This window comes from Acinonyx jubatus, chromosome A1, assembly GCF_027475565.1.
Source record: "Acinonyx jubatus isolate Ajub_Pintada_27869175 chromosome A1, VMU_Ajub_asm_v1.0, whole genome shotgun sequence".
In the NCBI taxonomy this organism is placed as follows: Eukaryota; Metazoa; Chordata; class Mammalia; order Carnivora; family Felidae; genus Acinonyx; species Acinonyx jubatus.
The window spans coordinates 193893442-193916503 of NC_069380.1; the positions used below are offsets into that span (position 1 = coordinate 193893442).

The 23062-nt window shown below is 57.2% G+C and overlaps 1 protein-coding gene and 1 non-coding gene across 4 annotated transcripts in view; one reads left to right on the forward strand and one right to left on the reverse strand.

Moving 5' to 3' along the window:
- Nucleotides 1-1357: 1357 nt before the first annotated feature.
- Nucleotides 1358-22763, reverse strand: LOC106985386 (uncharacterized). Its single transcript, XR_003426601.2, has 4 exons — nt 22440-22763; nt 13248-13415; nt 6914-6974; nt 1358-2084 (listed from the first exon to the last, which is right to left on the reverse strand). It is a non-coding gene; the product is annotated as an uncharacterized LOC106985386 (transcript).
- The window catches only part of PDGFRB (platelet derived growth factor receptor beta), a 37832-nt gene continuing 17614 nt past the window's right edge, over nt 2845-23062 (forward strand). The window contains exons 1-8 of one of the 3 annotated variants that reach the window (XM_027077060.2): nt 2845-3488; nt 15833-16041; nt 18701-18746; nt 19904-20227; nt 20750-21016; nt 21727-21854; nt 21970-22144; nt 22757-22949. In XM_027077060.2, coding sequence (XP_026932861.1) covers nt 18725-18746; nt 19904-20227; nt 20750-21016; nt 21727-21854; nt 21970-22144; nt 22757-22949 — 1109 coding nt within the window. In that variant the 5' untranslated portion in view covers nt 2845-3488; nt 15833-16041; nt 18701-18724. Of the gene's footprint in view, nt 3489-15832; nt 16042-18700; nt 18747-19903; nt 20228-20749; nt 21051-21726; nt 21855-21969; nt 22145-22756; nt 22950-23062 lie in introns of those variants that run through there. The other 2 variants (XM_027077053.2, XM_027077067.2) reach the window with 2 other exon arrangements.

The following is a 23062-nucleotide window of genomic DNA, read 5'->3' on the forward strand; positions in this document are numbered from 1 at the left end:
CCCCTTCAGAGCACACAGTGGAAACTGAGGCCCAGAGAAGGACCGGCTGGGCTCAGCAGCACACAGTGATGGGCTGCAGCTGGAACGAGGGAAACTCAATATTTCCTTAACACTTCCAGACGCTGTACGGAGTCCTTTAAGTGCATTACAAATTGCAACAGTCTTTCAAATCATTCCTCAAATGAGCTCTATTCGCCAGAGGAAGAAACTGAGGCTCAGGAGTTTAAACAACTGGCTCAAGATTGTGCAGCTGGGAATTGCAGAAGCTGAGGTTTGAACCCAGTTCTGTCTCTGGCTCTAGAGTCTGCCCTGTCAATTATGACTCTTCTGCCTCAATGGTCCAGCCCTTGGGGAGTGCCCGGTGGTGTTCCGTGTGGCTCTGGTCCCCCAGCCCCATCTCAGCTGAGAGGAGGCACAGCAGCCCTGGCGCCTGCCAAGGGTTAATGGTGGTAGGGGCTAAATGATTCCAGATGGGCCAGCCGGACGGCTGGGCTGGCCGGAAACCGGCCGCCGCCAGCTTCCCGGGGGAGCCACCACCAGCCACCCCCTCCCCTCTGTGCTGCATCTCAGGCCCCCAGCTGTCCCCTTGCCCTGGGGCCCACCAGCCTCCTCTCCCTAGCCAGAGTCCAACCTAAGACACTTATAAACAGAGCATCCCAACCGCCTTCCAGCATAAGGAGTTCAACCCCGTTATGTACAAATGGGGAAACTGAGGCTCAGAGAGGCAAAGGTATCTCTCCAAGGCCACAAATCAAGTCCATATCTGGGTGTCCTCATCCCCGGACTTGTTGGGGGGGGTTGAAATGCCTCTTTGCTCCCCGAACCCCACCCCCCCCCCCAAAACTGTCTGGTCCCAGCAGAGAAGCCAAGGCTTTGGAGGTGAGTGGCCAAGTCAAATGCTCAGAGTTGTAAGGACTCGTAGGGTCTTCGGGCATAAGAAATCCCAGTGTAGGCCTGACCCTGTGGTCTTTGGAGTCCCCCTCTCATCCCCTAGGGCCCCAGTGCTATCAAGGTTGGCCAAGCCCCTCTCTTCGGAGTCTCTCACGGCCTGCACGCTATGGCTTAGGACCCATCTGAGAACTCTTCTCCCTCCGTGCAGCCCAGCCCAGATGCTCAGATGTTGGGCAATCTCCACTTAGATAAGACCAAGAAATGACCTCAAGATATGCTATTGTGGTTGGCATGAAATCCCAGCTTGGGCAAACACTCCTACCCCATGAACAGAGGACCCCAGAAGAAGGGGGTAGACAGAGGTGCAGAGAGTAGGAAGGAAGGAGCCCTGGGCAGAGTCAGGCTCTACCTGTGTGACCCGACCCGGGACACCTTTCTTTTCCCCTTCTGGGACTTAGTTTCCCCAATGTATACAGTGTTGGGGCAGAGGATGACTCAACTAAACTCCCTAAACTCTTTAATTTTTATTTGTTTAACTTTTAAACCATTTTTATGTATTTATTTTGAGAGAGAGAGAGCAAGTGAGCAGGGGAGGGGCAGAGAGAGGAGGAGAGAGAATCCCAAGCAGGCTCCATGATGACAGATGCGGGGCTGGAGTCCACGAACCACGAGATCATGACCTGGGCTGAAATCAAGAGTTGGACGCTCAACTGACCGAGCCACCCAGGCGCCCCCCTAAAGCCCTTTAAAATGATGTCCTCAGGCATCTAAGAGCCAGGAGTCTGTGACTAGAGACGTGGTCTGAGGAAATGAGGGTGGACTAGGTAGGGGGAGCCAGAGATCCAGCCAGGTTTTGGAGGGGCCTTGGCAGACCCTAGTAGGGAAGGGAGGACAAGAAGCTGGAAATGGAACATGAGCAGGTACTCAAAAATACCTGTTGAGTGACTGCATGAGAGGCAGGGAAAGGGATAACAGAGGAAGGAGGCAGGATGGGAGGCCCAGTCTGCACTGCGGTGTGGGTCTTCCATTGGGGTCAGATTGCCCGTGTCTGTTTCACCATGTAACTCAGGAGGCCTGATTCCGCCCCAGTTCTGCCATTGCTGTGTGAGCTCAGGAAGCTCATTTCACTTCTCCGGACTTCTATTTCATCGTCTATAAGGTGGAAAAATAATCCTTTCCTGATACTCCAGGAGCTGCAAGATGACAAGAAGTGATACGTTTGGAACTCTGAGCTATACTGGGTGACGCTGGGCAGGTGTCTTTTCCTCTGCACCAATTCACACTTGGGTCTTGGGTTTCTTCTTCTGAAAAGTGACTGATCGTAAAAAAGCCTCAGTTAGCTACCCCTCTAAATGCGCTCTCAGCGCCCTTGCCCTTCTTTGGGGTACCTGCCTGTACATCCCTGTCTCTCCCACTAGCCTGGGCCACCCCTAAGTCAGAGACTGTGTCTTACTCACTACCGCATTCCCAGCACCCAGCACAGTATCTGGCACATAGTTGGTGCTCAACTTGCTTTTTTTTTAAAAAAATATTTATTTATTTTGGGGAGAGCACAAGTAGGGGAGTGGCACAGAGAGGGGGACAGAGGATCCAAAGTGTGCTCTGTGCGCTGACAGGCTGACATCAGCGAGCCCGATATGGGGCTCGAACTCCCCAACCGGGAGATCATGACCTGAGCCGAAGTCGAAGTGGGATACTCAACTCACTGAGCCACCCAGGTGCCCCGTCAACACGCCTTTTCAATAAATGGATGTTGACCGAATCAATCATGTAACTTATCGGAGTTGCCTTTATAGATGGGGAAACTGAGGCACGGAGGGAGGACTCGGTCCCAGGTACCACGGCAAGGCATCAGGCAAGTGGGGCCAGGCCACTTTTTAATAAAAGTGACTCAGCGGTTGGCGTGGGCTGCGGAATTTCTAAACATCCCCTCACATCCTGAGAGAGCAGGCGACGGAGGGAGCAAGCAGAGGGAAACGAGGAAGAAAAACAAGAAACTTGGGGGAAAAGAAAGAGAGGGGGGAAGAAACTGAAATTGAAAACAGACACACGCGTCCACCTTCCCCGCCCCCTCGCCCCCCCTTCTCCGAGCTGAGCCAATCAGAGGCGGCCCTTCAGCCTTTCCCCCAAAGTGGGGGAGGGGCAGGGAAGCCCACAGTAGTGTGAGCTCCTGGGGCTGCCAGCGCCCGCAGTCCCTGCCCATCCCGTCTGGGACGCAGGATCCCTCTGTGAACAAGTTGGAGGCAGAGAGAAGGAGGACGGCAAGGAGAGAGCTGGTCACCCTCTGACCAGCAGCTGTGCCCCGCAACACTGACGGCCAGACCCAGGGCGGCCCCTCCTGGCAACCCTGCTCCTCCTCCCGCAGGATGCTTTGGGATTGAGGCCACTCCTCATCCCTGCAGCCCCCTACTCCCCTCCGTTCTCCTGAGGCTCCCAGAGACTGCAGCTGTCCTCCCTGCTCTCCTACCCAGCGCTTGCCCCATTTGGGGTCCAGCAAAGTCTCTCTGTTAATGAGAGGCCAGTGAGGAGGACTTCCTGGAGGGGGTGACAGCCCAGAGCTCAGGACTGTGCCCACTCCCGCAGGCATCAGCAGCAAGGTAAGTGCCGGGAGAAGGGGGGATTCCCAACCCCTTGTCCTGTCCCCTTGCTCCAGCCTGTGCCTTCTTGGGTAGGTCAAAAAATGGAAAATATTTTTAACAAAACCAGATGGGAGGAGGCCGGGAGGCTGTGGGCCACGTCAGGGCTGGAGAAGCTAGTTCTCTCCTCTCCTGCTCGGGCTGCTTCTGGGGTGGGTGGTCTCAGTCTCCATAGCCCTGCTGCCCCCTGCCTTCATCAAATGAACCCCAGAGGTTTCTGGGTGCCAACGGAGGGCCTCCAAAACGTAGCACTGCCTGACGGGGCTGGGGAGAGCTGGAAGGAGCTTGAGAGGGGCATTGGGAGGTGGCAAGCAGGGTACACGGATAGGGGACCTCAGAGCCATGGCCCCTGTCTCTGGGCCCAAGCCTTGTCCTTAAGAATCCATCTGGCTCCAGGCCAGCCGGCCGCCAGGCAACCTCTTCGGATTTAAATGGATTTGCAAATTTTCCAGATTCCTAAGATGTCCTTCCAAACCCCCAGTGGCTGGGAAAGTGCGAAGGCAAGGGGGCTGTGGCAAGGCTAGCGGTCACGGTCACGCAGCTGGGGCGGTGGGGCTGGGGATCTGGGACCGGCCGTCAGATGTGGGGGCCCCTCTGTGAAGAAGGGGGTCAGTCGCTGGGCCCTTCCCTCTGGACTCAGGCAGCTGCTCAGGCCGCCTTGCTGTCTCCCTCCTTCCGGACGCTGCTTTCACTCCATCCTAAAACATGAATCTGATCACGATTCCTTCTTTGATTCTCCCCTATAGAAAGCCCCAACTCCTAATAGTAGCTGCCATTGATTGACATTTACTGCATGCCAGGACCGCGTAGAGAGCTTTATGAGCATGATCTCACGGAACTCACCAGCAGCTCCAGAGGCAGGGACGGATTTTATGTTGGTTGTACGTGTGAGGTTCACAGCAGCTACAAAACTGTGCCACGCTGCTACTAAGTGGCAGCACTCCGGGAGATGACAGGCTCCCTGCCTCGTTTCTCCAAACCTGGACCTTGTGTCAGTCAGATCCCAGGGTTCTCAGGAGGAGTAAGCACAATCCTGCCTATGAGAATGCACTTCCTCATCCCCTCCATTTTCTTTCAAGGACGTTGCCTACTTCACCTCCTCCAGGCAGTCTTCCGAGGTTCTTCCAGTCTTCCAAGTGTTTGTCATGCCCTTTTGCCTTGTTGCTTGGTCTTCTCTTCCTGTTTGTGCTCTGTGTTCTGCCCCCAGCATCTGCCGGCGGTCAGTGGAACCGAGAAAACGTGCCGGGGAAGGGAGGAGGGGCTCCGCCGAGTACCTCCTGTTCCCAAATGTGAGACCAGAACCAGGCCCCGGCCTTCCCTCCGGTGACCTTCCAGAGCATCATGTAGTTCCTCCAGACTGCATTTTTCTATGTCAGACAAGGAGGAGTGTCCCTACCTGCCTCTGCAATCCCAGAGGGCACAGAGGCCTTTAGTGAGATATCTGAAGTCACACAGTCCTCCCCTGCCTCCATGCAAGACGCCCTCAACCCGCAGTGCTCCAGGATGAGGATCGTGTTGGTCACTGTCAAGGAGGGCTTGCCCTGTGCCAGAGCCTGGGACCTCACCTACCAGGTCTTGGGAATTGGTATTGTTGTTACCCCTATTTTGCAGACAAGGAAACCAAGGCCCAGAGAGGCTATGTGACTTTCCCAGTGTCACACAGTTAGTAGAGTTGGTACTTCGGCCCGTGTCTGCTTGAAAGCAAAGACGTAACCCTTTGCTACCCGGGGAGCCCCAGGTCAGAAGGAAGACAGGCTCCGTCCTCCCACATAGGCTGCTCCTGGCTCCGGCACCTTCTGCGGCGGTTAAGTTCAGCTTCAGGCCCCACCTGCTCCCAGGTCTGCCAGGAGCCTGGCCTGGCCCTAAGTGAGGAAGGAGACCATCTGGTCAGCACCTTCCCTTCAGGGGTGATCAGGCAGCCCTCCCTCCTCTGTGGGAAGAAAAGCTGAGACTTGTAATTGCCCACAGATGTGGGACAGCGGAAAGCACCGTAGATTCAGAGTCAGGAGACCTGGCGTTTGTCCTGGCTCAACTCAAGTCCACTGTGTGGCCAACTTCGGGTCCCCATGTCCTTTTTCCGGGCTGCATCCACATCTCGAAGGCAGTGGGCACCATGCGTAAACGACGTCAGGTTTGGGCATCAGATGACTGTGCATCAATCCCTAGTTGGCTCCTGGCTGGCCGGGTGACCCTGTGTCTGATTGGGCATCAGTCCCCTCCTCTGTGAGCAGCAGGGAGGTATGTAGGCCGTGTGAGTATAACATAGGTAAGGCGCTTGCACTTTACAGGGCTGGACCTAATGCCATTGGCTAAGAGAGGGTCGCTGCTCTCTCCGCCTCCTGCACAGGACTTGGTGGTGAAAGCCGTCTGCGATCCACAAAGGGCAATGCCCACAGAAGGGGCTTGGATACCGTGGGGATTCTAAAGGCCCAGTTCCATCTTCCAGGCACAGGCTGGTTCTGAGACCAGCTGCCTTCAGGACTGAAGGAGGGGACTTGTGCTTTGCTCGGGATGGGCTACTGAGTGTGGTGGGGAGGGCGGAAGGAATGAGAGGGTCCCCTAGACTTCCCTGAAATGCCCTTCATGCCCACCTTACTTCCTCACGCATGTTTCAGAACGCTGTAGGCAGTGGGCCCTTGGAATGGGGGGAGATCTTCCTCCACTGCTTTCCGTAGGCCTTCCTGCCCTTCCCACACCCCCCCTCCTCCCCAGGGCAGAGTTCATAGCACCTCAGCTGGGAAGTAGAGTGGGCAGGGTGATATAACAGGGACAGCGATTCCTGAGCAGTTCTGTTGTGCCTCCCATCCATTACTGTGAAGTTCACTGCTGGGTTCCTTGGGGCTTCGAACAGGCCCAGCATTCAGAAAGCACTTAATAAATATTTGCCAAACCAATATAATCATCACAGCAACCTCCAGGCGTAGATAGAAACCCTCTCTGTTTTATACGAGGAACTGCCCAGAGAGGTTAAGTCAGTTGCCCAACGTCCCACAGCTAGGAAGCCACAGAACTGGGATTTGCATCCGGGTGTTTGTGACTCCAGAGCGCAGGATGAGAGGCTGGGTGGGGCACGGGCCACCCCTGGGGATGCAGCACAAACTCTGAGAATGTGCCGCAGCTGCGGAGGCCCCTCAGAGTTCCAGAGGTGGTCATCAGACCCTGGAACACATTCTGTGTGACCGCGGGTGAGTCAGTCCTTCTCTGGGCCTCAGTTTTCCCATCTGTGAGACCAGGAGGCTGAACAAGATGATCTCTGAGCTCCTTCCAGGCCCCAAACAATTCCAGGATTCCAAGCCACGCCAGCCCAGATTGGCAGCCACACAAGCTCTGTTGTGTACTCAGGCATCATGCATATTTAACTTCACAATGAAAGGGGTTTTTCTTACCCTTTCTCCATCCGTTACAGAAAGAGGTCGGGATCGATGACCACTAATGGAAAACTGTAACCTGCAATAAAGAGGGGGAACTTTCTATAGTTAGAGCAGCCTGTTAACGCACTTGGTTTCTCAGGGAGCTCTGAGGGTGTGTGCCTGCGGAGCCCGTTTTCCTGGGATACAGAGGAAGGAGGGTAGGGAGGTGTGCATGTTGGGGTGTGGATGTGTGGATGCTGTGACCCTTTAGGCCCCTTCCGGTGCTGATGTTTCGAATCTCATACGCTCTGATTTCAAGAGGAAGAAGGGCTTTGGCCCAGTGGTGGTTAGGAGCAATGATGGGGTCCCGAGGCGAGGGAATGGTGTGGGGACCCACGCCCCACCTCTGGGTGGGCGCGGGTGTGGAATCGACACAGTTGTTGCTTCAAGTGTGAGGGTCTTAAGGCGACTCTCACACTTAAGATCGAAATCTCCCAAGATTTCAGACTCAGAGCCCACAGGCAGAAGGGCTTCCTGAAGCCCCAGGCCCTTGCCCCAGGAACCCCCCTTCCCAGATGCTTTCTGGGGAACCCTGCCCCCAGCCTAGTGCAGGAGGCTGAAAATCAAAGTGTATTGCTTTAGCTGCATTAATGCCATCTGCCATCTCTTCTCCTTGCTTCAGATCAGAGCTATTTGATGTCTCAGGTGCCCAAAAACCTTTCATCTGCCGGGGGTACCAGCTTCTCCGCCCTATGATGGAGACGGTTGTAGTTTAGGAAGTAGAGGCAGCAGGGCCAGGGAGTCCGTTCTTGAAGGTCAGAGACGAAAAGGACTCTGGGGGTTGCCTGGTCCAATTTGCTTATTCTATGGGTGGGAAACTGAGGTCCAGAGAAGGGGAGGGATGTAGCTCAAGTCGTACAGATCATCCGTGATAGCACTGAACCCGGGACCACTGAGCTGGGCATGTGCTATGGCTTCTCCATCCACGTCTGTCATCCAAGGCTCACTCAGCCCCAGTCCTCCCCGGTGTGAGGTCACAGGGCAGAGTTTGGGCTAAAGAGGAAGTGCCATTTCCATGAGGGGTGGGACTCCCCCTTCCCCCGCCCCCTCCCCCTCCCCCGGGGTAGTTTTGTGGACCATGGAGCTTTGATCCCATCACTTCTCCATTCTGGCCATAAATTCCTTTTATATACACGAAGGGGAGGCTGAGGGAGCAGCTCAGTGACCCCAGAAGCTCCATCCCGCTTTGCCCTTAGCCCCTGCCAGGCTTCTGTGGCTGTTTCAAATCCTTGTTGCTGCCCTGGTAGCCTTCCTTCTTGAGAAGTCGAACTGAAAGACTGTGGCCTGCTAGCTTCTCCACTCCTGAGACTGAGCCGAAATTGGGTGGGTGGGGGGATTCCAGGGTCAACGCACAGGGCAAGGCTCCGCTTTACAAACCTGTCACAGCCCTAGCTCAGGGCACCGGGCTTGAAGGGAAAGGCTCACATCTGACCCAGCCGACCGTGGGCTTCTCCCCTCTTACCTGTATTTGTGCCCTTATCGGTTCCCAGGCTGGGGCCTGTCTGCTGAATGGGTAGTGAAACAGTGATAGATAAATGCATGGAGAGATGAATAAAACAGACGGGCAGCTGGCTGGCTGGCTGGACAGTTGGCCTCCTCTTTAGTCCAGGGAGCAGGGATGACCTCATGTGCATTCGACATGGGCAGTCACAGAGGCCTCCATGCTTCGCGGGGGCCCCACACTTGAAATTGTTAATATTGTAACAAGGGGCCCCACAAATTATATAGCTGGTTCTGCCAGGGGGTTTAGGCAGGGTTTGAGATGGCTTCATGTCCGAAACTGGCTTCTCTGCCTCCACTGTCCCCATTCTAATCCACGCCCTCCCACTGATGCTAACCTGCTCCTGTCATTCCCATCTGAGGAGCCCCTCCTCCCATAGTGCTTGGAGTTGGGCTGTATTGCTGTCCAGCCAGCAGCCAGCCGCCCCCTTGCGCACTACCAATGCCCTGAAAGGTTGGCTTCCTCGTGCCTGCAGGGTAAAGCCTAAATCCTCACCTGGAACCCCCAAACTTTCCCAAAGTAACCTCTGCACTCCTTCCCTGCCCGTCACCTACCTCTTTGCTAAAGAGCCCTGATTTCTGACCTAGAAGTTTTCTTCCTGCTATTTTCCCAGGGGCCCCGAGATCTCCCATTTCCCATGCAGAGCTGCTGTGGAATGCCCTTCCCTGGCATCACCCACCAAAGAACCCCACTAAACCCTGGAGGCCGAGCTGGAGGCCACCTCCTTCCCACTGAAATAATCACATATTCATAATTGTTGCCATTTACTGAGCACCTATTATGTGACGGGTGCTTTTCGTCATCATCTTACCCCTCCCAGCAATGGAAAAGGAAGTCTCTTCTGTCATTTTCCGGGAGGCTGGGACTCAAGAAAGTGAAAGTCAGAGAGGTCACACAGTTACAAGGTGGTAGAGCTGGCCCGGAACTTGGACCTGGATTAAGTGGCTTCAGAATGGAACTGCTACACCTGGTCCGGCTGGGCTCCATGTGCTTTCCATGCCCTGGGTGGCATCAGGGTCTCCTTTTGCCCTCTCGCCAGCTGGTCCCATTACCACCCAGGAGGGAAAGAGTCCCCATCGCTTGCCCGTCCCAGCTCCCCAGCTTGGCGAACCCCGAGGTGTTAGGGGACAGCTGAGGCTTGAAGACCAGAAGGGCTGACCCTACGAGGCCATTTGATCCCTTACGCTGTGTAGGCATCTATTAATCATCTACTGTAAAGCCTAATTCTGAATTAGGAATTTGGAGGCTCAGGGCGCCTGGGTGGCTCAGTCGGTTAAGCGTCCTACTTCAGCGCAGGTCATGATCTCGCGGTTCGTGAGTTCGAGCCCTGTGTCAGTGCTGACAGCTCGGAGCCTGGAGCCTGCTTCAATTCTGTGTCTCCCTCTCTCTCTCTCTCTCTCTCTCTCTCTGTCTCTCTGTCTCTCTGCCCCTCCCCAACTCTCTCTCTCTCTCTCTCAAAAATAAACATTGGGGAAAAAAACCAAAAAGGAATCTAGAGGCCTCTGAAAAAATTATTAGGTGTGTTTCCTCATTTGTGGGGGAATCAAATGAAGGGATTAAGACAAAGGTCCAGGAAGGAAGTGGTTGGCAGACAGGGGACCGGGAGTCATTGCACTTGGGTCGTGGTCCTGGGTGGGCCTTGAAATCCCTGACTATGCTAGGAGACACCCCGCCCCCACCCTGGCTGAGCCTGCTGGCAATGCCAATCACAACAGCAGCTGCCCCTTCCTAAGGAGCCTTTCTGGAAGGGGCTTTCCTACCTTCTCATTTGTCACGTGCAATCCTTGGCTGACGAGCCTGGCCAGGGGGCCTGGGCGAGTGAGCGAGCGAGTGAGTGAGTGAGTTACTCTCCTGTGAGTGAAGAAGAACGAGGCCACTGACTGGCTGTGTGCCAGGCCCTGTTCTAAGCATTTTACTTGTATGAACTCATTCAATGGCCTCCACAGCGCGGTGACGAGCCCCGACTTCCAGATGGGAACGCCGAGGCCCAGAGAAGCGGACTAACGGTCTGGGGGAGAAGTGGGGTGCGGGACCAGAGGAAGGGGCGAGAGAGAGAGAGAGAGAGACAGACGCTGAGAAAGGGAGAGGGAAGTGAAATGTGGGAGTTTTCTCCACTCTGGCTCTGCCGCCCCTGAGGGGAATCTCAATGCCCCACGTTGGCTCCAATTAATGGCAGGGTTGCTCTTCGCTAGCTCCCTCGGCCTGCCTGTGGGCTTGGGCTCTGGGCTGGCGGGGGCAGGCCACGTGCTGGTGGGTCAGGACAAACGGCCTGAGGCCTGCCTGCCCCCTGCCCACTTGGCTCTGAGGACCCATTCTATTTGCGGCCCCCACCCCGGCCCAGGGCTGATCCGGGGCTGGCAGCAGCCCGGGGAACAGAAGGTTTGCTTGTCTCCGACCGCCGCACCCCCCACCCCCACCCCCACCGCCTCCCCAGCCTCAGCCTGGGACCCCTCTCAGGGGCTCTTTTGGCTGCCAGGACCTGGGCTCTCTGTTGCCATGGCACCGGCCAGAGATGAGGCTCTGGGGGGCGGGGGGGGGGGGTGGTGCAGGGAGGGCAGTGAGGGATGGTGAAGGCCCGGAACTCTGCAGCTGCAGAGGTGCTGGGGCCCCTGCAGGGGCAGGCCTGGACCCTGAGCACAGCGGGCCTGTGGCAGAGCCGGCCACACACCTCGCCTCACTGATACTCGGGACGGGCCTCAAGGCAGTGGCTGTCCTGGCCAGAGCCAGGCTGTCCTCAGCAAGGACTCCTCTCCTCATCCATGCGCTCTCCGGCAGGCTCTGCGGTGAAGTTGCAGGAAGGTTCTGAGCTCTATCCCCAGCTTGACTTTCAAATTACTGGGCGAGCTGGGACTCGCCCCCACTCACTCTGCACCTCAGCGAGGGAGGGACAGGGCTCCGACCTCAGGATCCTTCGGTCCTTGGGAGCCTGCATTCTGTACGGACCCCATTAGGGTAAACTCACTGCGGACTGTTCCTCCGTGGACAGACCTGTTTCTGGGTGGGAGACAGGCCAGCTCTCATGGCGGTTGAGCCTCCAGGTTTGGAGTCAGACAAGCCTGAGTTTGCGTCCCTGCTTCATGGCTTACTGGCTGTGTCAGCCTGGGTAAGTCACTAGACCTCTCTGAGACTCAGTTTCCTCGTCATGAAACAGAAAGCACGATTATAACCCTCTCTCAGCATTGTTGTGAGGACAGAACAAAACCCCCCATGTTATGAAAAATTCTGACTAGCCGGACCTCTGAGGATCCCGAGCCCTCCAAGAGTGGAATGGGTTATGGATGAGGTGGTGAGACGCTGGTCACTGTGCACCACACAGCCTGTTGGCGGGGGGTGGGGGGGTGGGGGTGGGTGCAAATAGGGAGTATTTATGGCCCCTTCCAGCCCCCAGGTTGTGGGGCTCTCTGCCTGTCTCCTACCCTGTTTTTCAGCTTCAGGCTCACCCTGCTACAAGGAGGGCCTGCACTGAAAGGCGAGGTCGGGAAGCAGAGGGCGAAAGACCAAGGCGGGTGGCTCATTTGAGGCCATGCTGTGTGCCAGGCAAGGGCTTGTCGTCTTTACCTCCTGCCTTTGAGAGGCTGTCACGTGGGCGTTGAGCCTGGGCGCTCTGGGGTCAGTCCGTCCAGGACTGAGCACTGGCTCCCCTGCCGGCAAGGTCTGTGACCTTGGGCAAATGATTTAACCTCTCTGTGCCTTGCTTTTCTCCTCTGTAAAATGGAGAGGCGACACAGAGATCATGGATTCTTCTGAGATCATTCACATCAACGCCTTAGCCCAGGCATTGGATACAAACTAAATCAGAGGTAGCTATTATTACTCTTGTTACTTTCAATGCCTTCTAAGCCCTTGTTCTATTCTGTAGGCGCTCTAGGGGGTCCAGATGGGATCCATAGGACTCTGGCCCAGGGGCCCACTGGGCCTGGGTAGAGCCAGGCCATATGGCCCCGGGGGTGGGGGTGGGCAGCCGTGGGGGACAAGCAGGGAGGCCAGAGAGGCGCCGGAGGAGGCAGGAAGTGTTTGCTCGGCAGGCAGGCAGGCAGGCAGGCAGGCAGGCAGGCAGGCGGGTGGACGGGAGCATGTAGAAGCCTCCCTCCCTCACTGACCTCCTTCTCAGGCTGGTTCCCAGCCTGTGTGAGGACCCAGGCCCCCTCCCCTGGGCCCCCAGTGGCCGTGAAGCACACACTGAGCGCTTTCCCACGAACTGTTCCAAGTAGCTGGGCCTGCAGTATCCCCCACCCCCAAGCACTCGCACTCTGGCGGGTGAGGGGGTGTGTGGCAGAAGGGGGGGGCTGGGGCTGGGGGGGATCGGTCCGTTCTTTATCAGCCTGGCTCTGATCCAGACAGATGTTTCGTTTTATTTTGAACTTCCAGAAAATAGGTCATTTCTTTCCATTGTGTCCCCGGGGAGGCCTCCTGGGGCGAGGAACACAGAGTGAGTGACGAGTGTGGGGGCCTCGCTCGGGCCCTGGGGAGCTGGGAGGGCATCAGCCTCCCTGTGTCAGTCATGATGAGCTGTCGGCAGGGCCAGGCCGGGGCACCAAGGTTCTTAAAGGCGGAGTTAAGAAGCCAGCCCCTTCCTAGGGACAGAAAGTTTCCTCTGGTTGGGGTGTGAGAACAGGAGGGAGGGGACAGACTGGCGGTGAGGAGACAGAAGCGGGGAGGTGCAGCAGGACCGACAGAAGCGACAGAGTAACAGTCCATGGAACTGGCACGGTTAATTCCACCCACTTGGACTTCCAGAACAACGAGCGCCCAGGCCAGGCTCCAACTGAGCCGATTGCTGCTGCTTGGTTTGGGGGACCTCATAGGTACCTGAAAACATTGAAGGTCCTCTGGGTCTAGAAGCAGCGTGGCAGAGTAGAGCCTGGATGACCAAGCTGCATCGCTGTGTGATTTGGGCCAGGTTGGTCACCCTCTCTGGCCTTGATGTGATCCTGAGGCTTGTGGGGGGAGTCATCGTGTAGAGGTGGAGCGTTGAACCTTTACGAACAGACAGAAGTGAGGCATAGGATTGAGGGTGGCAGGTGGGAGCCCCTTCCCAGGCTTCTACCCCCCCCCCCCGACCTGTAACTGTGTCCCTGCCCAGCGGACCCTGCAGTCCTCCCTGGCTCCCACCCACGCCGCAGGAGTGCACGTAGGCCTCAGCTCACTTGGGTTGAGGCCACACGGACCACAGTCTGCCAGGTCCAGCTGGTGTGACCCTCACTCACGTGCCCTCCCAGCTGCCGGCAGGAGGGCTCAGTCCCTGGCTCCAGATGCCTCTTGCCCCCACACACTCCCAGGCCCGAAGCTGGCTGCCTTCTCTGAGCTGAGTCATGACATCCAGGCCAGGGCCCCGGCACCCCACCCCCACTCCAGCGTTCCAGCCCAGCCCAGCCGCCTTCCGGAGCAGGGTCCCGACGGCCACAGCATGGCAGCTCTGGAAGGGGCATCCAGGACAGCCCTGCCCACCCTGTGCGCACACGGGGAAGCCAAGGCTCAGAAAGGGGCAGGACTACCTTGCAGGTGGGTGACAGACCTGGGCCGAGGACCCACATCCACTTATTCCTCAGCCAGGGATCTGCGCCAGTTTGTCCCAGGGGACGCAGAGTGGAGAGAGGTGTGTAGAAGAGAGGACGAGGCTGCAAGCCACTCGAGCCACTGTCCCGCTTCTGCCTGCAACTTAGTAAGCCATCTCCTGGGAGTCTCAGTCCCCGTTCCCTGCCTGGCTGGGACAGCGCAGGGAAAGTGACTTTGATATAAAGCTTTATGTATGGCAGGGCAGGGGGCATTCTGTGGGGACAGAGATAGTCTGAGCCCCCGGGCCTCGAGCCACCAGCCTCACATCAGAGCCAGGGACCTGAGCTTGCCTAGGTCAAAACACTGGGACCTGTCCCTGGTTCTTTCTCAGCCTCAGTTTCCTCACCTGTACAGTGGGCACGGGAAGAGGGTTGGATTGGATACATGATCCCCGAGGGCCATGGAGCTCTGAGATTCCATGACTCTAACCCTGAGACTCCATGGCTAGGCCTCCTCCTCCCTCTGGCATCTTGTTTATTCAGAGCATCCCCGGCCCGCCTGGGACTGCCTGCCCCAACGACCCCCTCCTCCCTGCAGCGTGCCTTCCCCCCCATCCCCATCGCGCCGCTATTTGTGCCCGGCCTGTCCCCTGCCGCCAGACTGAGGGGGCCTCTGTCCACTCAGGTGCCCCCAGCCCCTCCAAACCCTAAAGCAGCTGGGTGGCAGTTCCCAGTCCTGCCCCTCTGCCCCATTCTCATCTCAGAATATGGCATTGTGCCCCCAGGACACACAGGCTCCTGGCCCCCAATATTCCAAGTCCAAAGCAGGAGCGGGGGCTCATTTAAGCTACTCTCGCTCCAGCGCCCCGGCACCTATCACCAAGTCCTGTGGTTTCTCGGCTAAACAAGCCTCATTGCCATCTGTCTCTCTCCACCCTCTCCCCAGCCCAAACCAAGTAAGCGGAGAAGGTGGTGGTGTAGAGAGAGTTCAGTCTCTGCTCTGCATTCCTGGGCAAGTTCGCCAAGTGCTCCCTGCCTCAGTGTTCCCATCGAAAACAGGAATCATCCTTGTATCCACCTCCCAGAGTTGGCTGAGGAGCAAGTAAAGTCGAAAGAGGCTAAGTGCTCAGAACGGCCGCTGGTACAGTAAACGTAGAACACACACTGGCTTGTGTTCGGTGTCGTGGATGTGTGTTCAGGTGCGTCTGGGCCTGCGTGCACACGCTCTGTGCATATCGTGTGCACACAGCTCTGCACACGTGCACGCTCCCATGGGCGTGTGGGAGGCATGCAGGCGGCAGTCTGTGCAGTGCGCACGTGTGCTGGGCACGGGGAGGGAGGGGAGTGTGTGCACGCGGGGCTTGCGTGGGCAGGCACATGTTGAGTGCCTGCGTGGGGGCTGGGCACACACATGGCCCGCTGCACACAGATGTGTTTTGGAGCAGCGTGCGAGTGAATGTGCAGGCGGGGGTGTGTGCGTGTGCGTCCACGCTCACCGTATGCAAGCCTCCCTCCCTGGCAGCCGCAGAGGCCCTCCTCCCTGGCCTCCCTGTGTCGTGGGAGTCTCGGGACCCCGAGGGAGGGAAGCTGCTGCTGGCGGATGTGGCCAAGAGGGACTGGATTTATTTAGATTAAGGTGGTGGGAAAGGAGTGGAGACTCAGAAGAGCCGGGAGGAGGGAAGGCTGGGCTCACGAGGGATCCCCAAGCACGCTTGCTCCCCTGGACTTGAGGTCCTTGATTCACTGTGAGGAGCTGGGCAATTACTGCATCTTGGGACTGACCTCTGTCCCCCTAACCGGGCCAAAATAAGAGGAATCGTGAGGCCTTCCTGGTCCTCAGCACTCTCCTCATGGGCAGAGGGGGGATCCCTGAGAGTCTCCTCCTTCTCTCTATTCCAGGGGCCTCCCCAGGCAGGAGAGTACGGCAGGTCGGAGGGTGCCTGCTTCCTGACTGTGACATCCACCTTGTCCCGGGTGGCTCCTTCCCCCTAAAGAAGGGGGAGTTGTCACAGGAAAGCCCCTAACCTCCACATCAGCTGCCTGGACCTCTCTGGGGTTGGCTGGAACCACAGCAGCCTCTGGGAAGCACAGAGGTCCGTCGGCATTAGGTAGATAACTGGGCCTGTCAGGGAGTCATCTAAAGATGGCCTGGGAGCTTAGGTCTGGGTGCCACCAAACTCCACTCTGGTTCTTCCCCGTCCTCTTCTGGCTTGCTGTCCATGCCACCTCTGGGGTTTCCGTATCACCAGCTTACTTGTCTCAAAGTCCCCTGAAAGACCGTCTAACTCCTAATTGTAGTGATGGGAAAAGTAAGACCCAGAGAGGGAAACAACTTGTCAAAGTCCACACGGCATGTCTGTGACCAAATGGTCAGGGAGATTCAATCCACAGAATGAGATGGGTTATGGATTCTCACGTGACTCCAGCCTCACTAATGTAGCCCCCTCCTTCTCATCAGCCCTCACCTCCCTAAACCACCCCAGCAGGAATAATAGTGACTAGAACCTTCTCCCTGGCCAGTCAAAAAAGCAGTTTTAGTACAGGATGGCTCTTTGAGTTGACCCATCTGAACTTCTCCCTATATTCATAGGGAAACTGAGTCCCAGAGAAAGCAGGGGACTTGCTGAGTCTCCCAGTGAGTCTGCGGTCCCTTGTGACTAGAGCCAAAATGCTCATTGCCTAAAGAGAGAACTCAGTCCAAGATCCCCGGGGCATCTATACTCGCTCTGAGCTCTTTTGACCGGCCTATCCTATCCCTAGCCTGATTCTGCCTTTTTGCTGTGTGACTAGGTCATGATTCTGTCCCTCTCTGGGCCACTGCCTGTTTGAGAAGGCCCCTCATGGATTAGAGTCTCAAAGACTCTAAGCTGCCCCCAGCCCGAGGCCCAGCAGGAGACGAGCCAGGGTCAGGGGAACTGGGGGCCCAGCCGGCATAGCCCAGCCTTCCAGAGCCAGGCCAGCCCTGGTTACAGTGACCTCCCATCTCCAGGCCAGCCGACCAAATTCCTCCTTTAGAATAATAAACAGTGTGGCCAGCCAGGGAGGCTGCGAGGGGAGGGGCAGGGAGGCTGAAATGACCCCCTCCCCCAGCCTGGGCTGCTAATGATTTTCTTTGGCTGAGATCTCGGGCAGGAAGGGGGGAGCCAGAGGGGCACCCACTGAGGGGCAGATGGGCCTCCATGGGGGCTGCTGGCTCTGCCACGGCCCGGCTCCCTCCTGCCGGAGGAGGCCTGGCATCCAGCTGGAGGGGCTGGGGCAGGAGGCAAGGGAGTGGGGGTGTGTGGAAGGGCTGGGCTTCGGGTCTGGGACAGTGGGGAGAAAGGAGAGGGGAGAAATGAGGGGAACCTCAGGCAGGCCAGTCTGAAGGGGCAGGAGGAGGAAGAAGGGCAGAGCAGAGCTGCTCAGGGAGCTTCGTGGGGTGCTGGGCAGAGGGGAGCCTGGGGCCCACTAGTATGTGTCAATGCAGCCCTGTGAGTGGTAAGCTTCCTGTCATCCCTCTTTGAGAGTTGGAGACTGAGGACATAGGGACAGCAGTGGCACAGGAGGCAGCCGCGCCGGGGCTCGAACCGGGACCCTGGCACTGGATTGGAGAGTAAAAGGGCCAAGATGGGGAGTGGAGTGGGGGCAAGCCAGGCTTGGCCGCAGGAGCAGGACCTGGCTGGGCAGCCCCTCAGGGAAGTCAGCAGCCCCGCAGCACCAGGAGGCTCCCTGTTGCCCGGTCATGTGGTCACTTCTCACGTTTCTTGCTCTGTGATCTTGTCCACTTCTGGCCTCCTTCCTGTTGATGCCATGGGCAGACCCTTGTAAGCCTGGCCACTGGTGGTTATTTGGGACCCTCAGATAGGGCTGCCAAGGGCAGGGATCGAGCAAAGACCCACCTAATGCAGTCTGTGTCTCTGTGTTCCTGCCTCTGTCTCTCGCTGCCTCCTTTGGTCTCTGTGTTTGTCTCTCTCTGCCTCTATCATTCCAGGCCTCTTTGTCTCCCTCTCGGACAAGTTCTGCTGTGTCACCCTGGACAAACTTCTTTCCCTCTCAGAGCCTCAGTTTCCCCATCCGGACACTGGGGGTGGGAGGCTTGAATTCAGTAGTCTCCAAGGACCTTCGAAGCCTTGCCATGCAGTGGGGCCTCCCCTGGGCCCACCCCCTGGCCCCTCTCCCCTGGGCCTCCCTGTGTAGCTTGGGGCTGAGTAGAGGGGGCCAGGCACAGAGGTGCCCCCCTACATTCCACAGTCCTGACTCCCCTGCTTCCCTTCCCACAGCCGCCTCCACTTCCTGTTGTGCTTGTGGAGCCTGTGGGAGTTCTCTGGGCTCCGGCTTACCCCCTCCAGCTCCCCCACGCCTTTCATCACGCTTTCCCAAATATTTGTCCTGGCAGATAAGAGCCTGGTATTGGAACTGTCACCCGGAGGACTGGCTGTTGGAGCTGGCGGGCGCTGGACGCCATCCAGCCCAAGTCCCCTCTCCCACTGTACATACAGAGAAACTAAGGCCCAGAGAGGCCTGGGTTCAGCCAAGGCCACTGGAGAGGTAGAGGCAGAGCCAAAGCAGGGTCCAGGCACTCCGAGGCCAAGCCCCGTGCAGGGGGAGGGGACCCTTGGGCATGAGTGCCCTCTTGGTAGAGGGACATGGGTGGTTTTTGACTTCAGCCTCATGGACATGGAGACTGGGTGGCCGGGGCTGGGGTTTACTCTGTAGGACCCACGTGCTAAGACAGACTTTGAAATGACTCGGCTCGCCCTGAGCCCTGACCCTTGTTTAACTCTGCAGGACACCACACAGCTCCCGAGCGCCATGCCAGCTCCTGTCCTCAAAGGTAGGTACACTGCAGCTTCTGAGTGCCATGCTAGCTCCTGTCATCAAAGGGGCAGGGGGGCCCTGGGAGGGTGGTGCATGATAGCACCAGGGCCTGGGAGGCAGGGGCCCTGCCGTGCTCTTGAACCTCAGTTTCCTGCCTTTCCAGTGGCTCTCAGTGGAGGCCTTTTTCTACTGCCCACTCGACTCAGAAACCTCGGTGGACCCCTGCTTGTCCAGAGCCATTAGCTCAAATCCTTTGCTCGGTCCTCCGTACCCCGTGGCCCCTCACCGGCTGCCCCCACCCCACTTGCTAACAGTCACCTCCATCTCCCACCTCTTCTGAGGACTTACTGGTATCAGCCTGGCTGGTCTGCTTCCGGTCTGGGACTCCCCTCCCCTGCCTGGATCTCTCACTGGCTGCGAGCTCCCAAGGTCTGGCTGGGCTTCTAGCACACCCTTCCCTCACTGCTGCCTGTTACATGCCGTTGGTGCTCCAGGGGCCGGGCGGCCGACCAGCTAGTCAATCAATGGTCACTGGGATGACTGACTGGCTGGCTGAGCACCCATAGGTCTGGGGGATGTGGCTTATAGAACCTTTCCCGGAGGATATCAGCAGGGGGAGGGGAACCAATCACCTGACTGCCCCCCCCCCCCCCCCCCCCCCCCCGCCGCTCACACCCCAGTTCCCTCTGGCTCCCAGCGGCTGCTGAGTCTCTCTTGCCCAGTCTGACCTACTCTGAACTACTGTGCTCCACCCTCCCCGAGCAAGGCCACCTCTGGGCTTTGGATGGAACCCGGGCAGCTGGGGCAGCTGCAGGGAAGGGGCTCAGAAAGTGACCTGGGAAGTAATGCAGGAACTGGAGGCCTGGGAATTGCTTCCCGAGGATTTCCTGAGGCCTTCGAGAGAACATGCCCACAGCCTGCACACAGCATAGCTGAAGGACTCTGAGGCTTAGGATGGAGAGACACTAAGATCAGGAGGCCAGGAGGCTAGAAGGAGTCCCTGGGGACCAGGCACTGGACAAGCAGGCTTCAGAGCCACAGGTTCCAGTCTCTGTTGGATTAGGGAGGTGTGTTCTTCAAGGACTGTGCAGATATGGCCTCCTCCAGGGTCAGCCGCGGGGGGGAGGTGCTGATGCGCCTGTGCCCTGACATCCGATGCCTTTTCTCCCAAAGGCCAGGTGCTGTTGCTGCCCCTGCTGTTGCTGCTGGGACCACAGGCCTCCTGGGGCCTGGTCATCACACCTCCGGGGCCAGAGCTTGTCCTCAATATCTCCAGCACCTTCGTTCTGACCTGTTTGGGTGCAGCTCCGGTGGTGTGGGAACGGATGTCCCAGAAGCCCCTGCAGAAAACGGCCAAGAACCAGGATGGCACCTTCTCCAGCACACTGACACTGACCAATGTCACTGGGCTAGACACGGGAGAATACTTTTGCACCTACAAAAACTCCCTCGGGCCGGAGCCTGCTGAGCGAAAACGGCTCTACATCTTTGTGCCAGGTAAGGGCCCCTGCCTGTGTGCCCACTCCCTGACTTCTCAACTGCAGGTGTCTGGGGGAAGCTGAGAGTGCTTAGTGAACACTGTGAGGCACAGCCAGCTTAGAAATGCAGACAAATCATGGAATCCAGCCTGGCTCCGTCCAGGACTGTGTTTACTCCCACCCCTTGGTCTGGATATCTGACTCCTCCCTGCCAGCCCACCCCATTCCTGGCTCCCAAGAACTCTTCATTCTCAGCAGGTTCCAGTATGCTCTCTTTTGGCCTCCACATCCTAACTTTCCCATTCTCCAAGCCCCAGGTACTAGCTGCCCTTTGACTTGTGGCTTATTTTCTTTCTCACCCTGGTGCTGACCGTGTCAAATGTGAAAGCTAGAAGAGACCTCTGAGAGCAGCCTTATTCTATAATGGGAAGACTGAGGGCCAGAGAAGGGAAGACACCTGCTCAAGGTCACACACAGAAATTCAGGGGATAGCCAGAAAACCAGCCACCTTGACCCTCATTCTTGGCTCCACACCTGGCAGATCCGACTATGGGCTTTCTTCCGGTCTTCCCCGAGGACCTGTTCATCTTTCTCACGGAAATATCTGAGATCACAATTCCCTGCCGAGTGACGGATCCGAGCCTGGTGGTGACACTGCACGAGAAGAAAGTGGATATTCCACTGCCCATCCCCTATGACCACCAACGTGGCTTCTCTGGTATCTTCGAGGACAAGACCTATGTCTGCAAAACCATCATCGGGGACAGGGAAGTGGATTCTGAAGCCTACTATGTCTACAGTCTCCAGGGTGAGCCCCCTTTCTGGCCTGATGCTCAGCAGAGGCAAGTATGACCCTCCGCAGAGGTATAGCCCTTTCCAGTTTTACGAAGCGTGCAATTCTGTTTTTCACTGGATTTTCACTGTAGTCTTGGAAGGCAGGTGGTGTTTCCCCATTTTACAGAGGAAAAACCTGACACTCAGAGGTTACGGGAAGTGTTAGTGGCAGGGCTGGGCTATACATTGGGTCAGGCAAAGGCACAGGCCTTGGAGCCAGGTGGGTGTGAAGGCCAGCCGTGCGCTTCTTGCTGAGTGACTTTGCACAAGGCATACAATCTCTGAGCCTACTTCTTCCTCTGTAAAATGGGGGAAATAGTGACTGCCCGCCTAGTGGGATTATTGTGAGGATTAAAGACAGAGGCTGCCTGGTGCGTGGTTGTGCTCAATGCATGTCTCCTATACTTAGATGCCCAGAGAGGACATTGGTTTCAAGACTCTTATCCCTTCTAGAATGTCAGCTCCATGAGGACAGGAATTTTGTCTGTCGTGTTTACTGCTAAAGCCTCAGTGCCTAGACTAGTACTTGGCATATAGGAAATATTTAATAAATATTTGTTGAATGAATGAATCTTCTATACCAGTCATCCCTTCTCTCTCTCGGAACCCCCACCCCATCCCCAAGCTGAAGTGCTGGTGGCTGGTGGTGGCCTCCTCATCCCTAAGCCAATCTCTCTCCATCAGTGTCGTCCATCAATGTCTCAGTGAATGCAGTGCAGACTGTGGTCCGCCAGGGTGAGAACATCACCATCATGTGCATTGTGACTGGAAATGAGGTGGTCAACTTTGAATGGACATACCCACGCATGGAGGTAACGCTGGGCCAGGGGTTGGAGGAAGGGCCAAGGAGGGATGGCTATCTTGACTTGCAGCCTAACTTCTTGGACGCGGCCTGATTTGGGGGGCTTTCCCCACCTGTCCCTACAGAGTGGGCGGCTGGTGGAGCCAGTGACTGACTTCCTCTTCAATGTACCCTCCCACATACGCTCCATCCTGCACATCCCTAATGCCGAGCTTGGCGATTCAGGGACCTACATCTGCAATGTATCGGAGAGTGTGAATGACCATCGAGATGAAAAGTCCATCAATGTCACTGTGGTTGGTGCGTGCCTTGGGCTTGGCCCCGACCCTCTTTCTGTGCCGGACCTAGACACTGTCACAGCCCCGGGGTACTGTAAGTCACATTCAAGGACAGCTCTAGCTTCATTCAGTACCAACCAGAGCCTATTTCCGGGATAAATCCAAACCAAAACACAATGTCAGCCCCAAATCCAACTCTAATCCCAGCCTAGGCTTTCTGCCTACCCAGAACCTCAGCCCCAACCAGATTTCTAAACCTAACTGCCATCCCAGGCCCAGGCAGCCCCATCCTCAAATTCAACCATGTTGCAACTCACCTCAGCCGCAATCCTGAGCCAGAACACGCCCGGTAAGAACAACTCCAGTCCCAATCTCAAACCTGGCTCCCAAACCAGTATCGCCCCTCAGTTTGGCCCCTGCTTCCGTCTCAGTTCCAACGTCATCCCCAGCTCCGGTAACTCCATCACTCCTTCGGCTCCTAAAGCCTGAAGCGCCGCCCCCAGAAGGCTGGGCTCCTTTGGCATTCAGTTGATGCCCTGCCTCCGGGAGCCCCGCCTCCAGGAGGCGCTGCCTTATTGGTAGCCGGGCATAGCCCCGCCCCCGGGGCACCGCCCCTGACAGCCGCCCCTTGCAGAGAGTGGCTACGTGCAGCTGCTGGGAGAGCTGGACGCCGTACAATTCGCGGAGCTGCACCGCAGCCGGACTCTGCAGGTGGTGTTCGAGGCCTACCCGCCGCCTACTGTCATGTGGCTCAAGGACAACCGCACGCTAGGCGACTCCAGCGCAGGCGAGATTGCCCTGTCCACACGCAATGTGTCTGAGACCCGGTGAGCAGCAACCCACCCACCCCATTCTTGAAGTTACTCTCTGCAGCTGCCAGGCAGCCCACAGCCTTCAGCCACTGGATAAACCTAGACCCACCTTTCGCGAGAGCCCACTA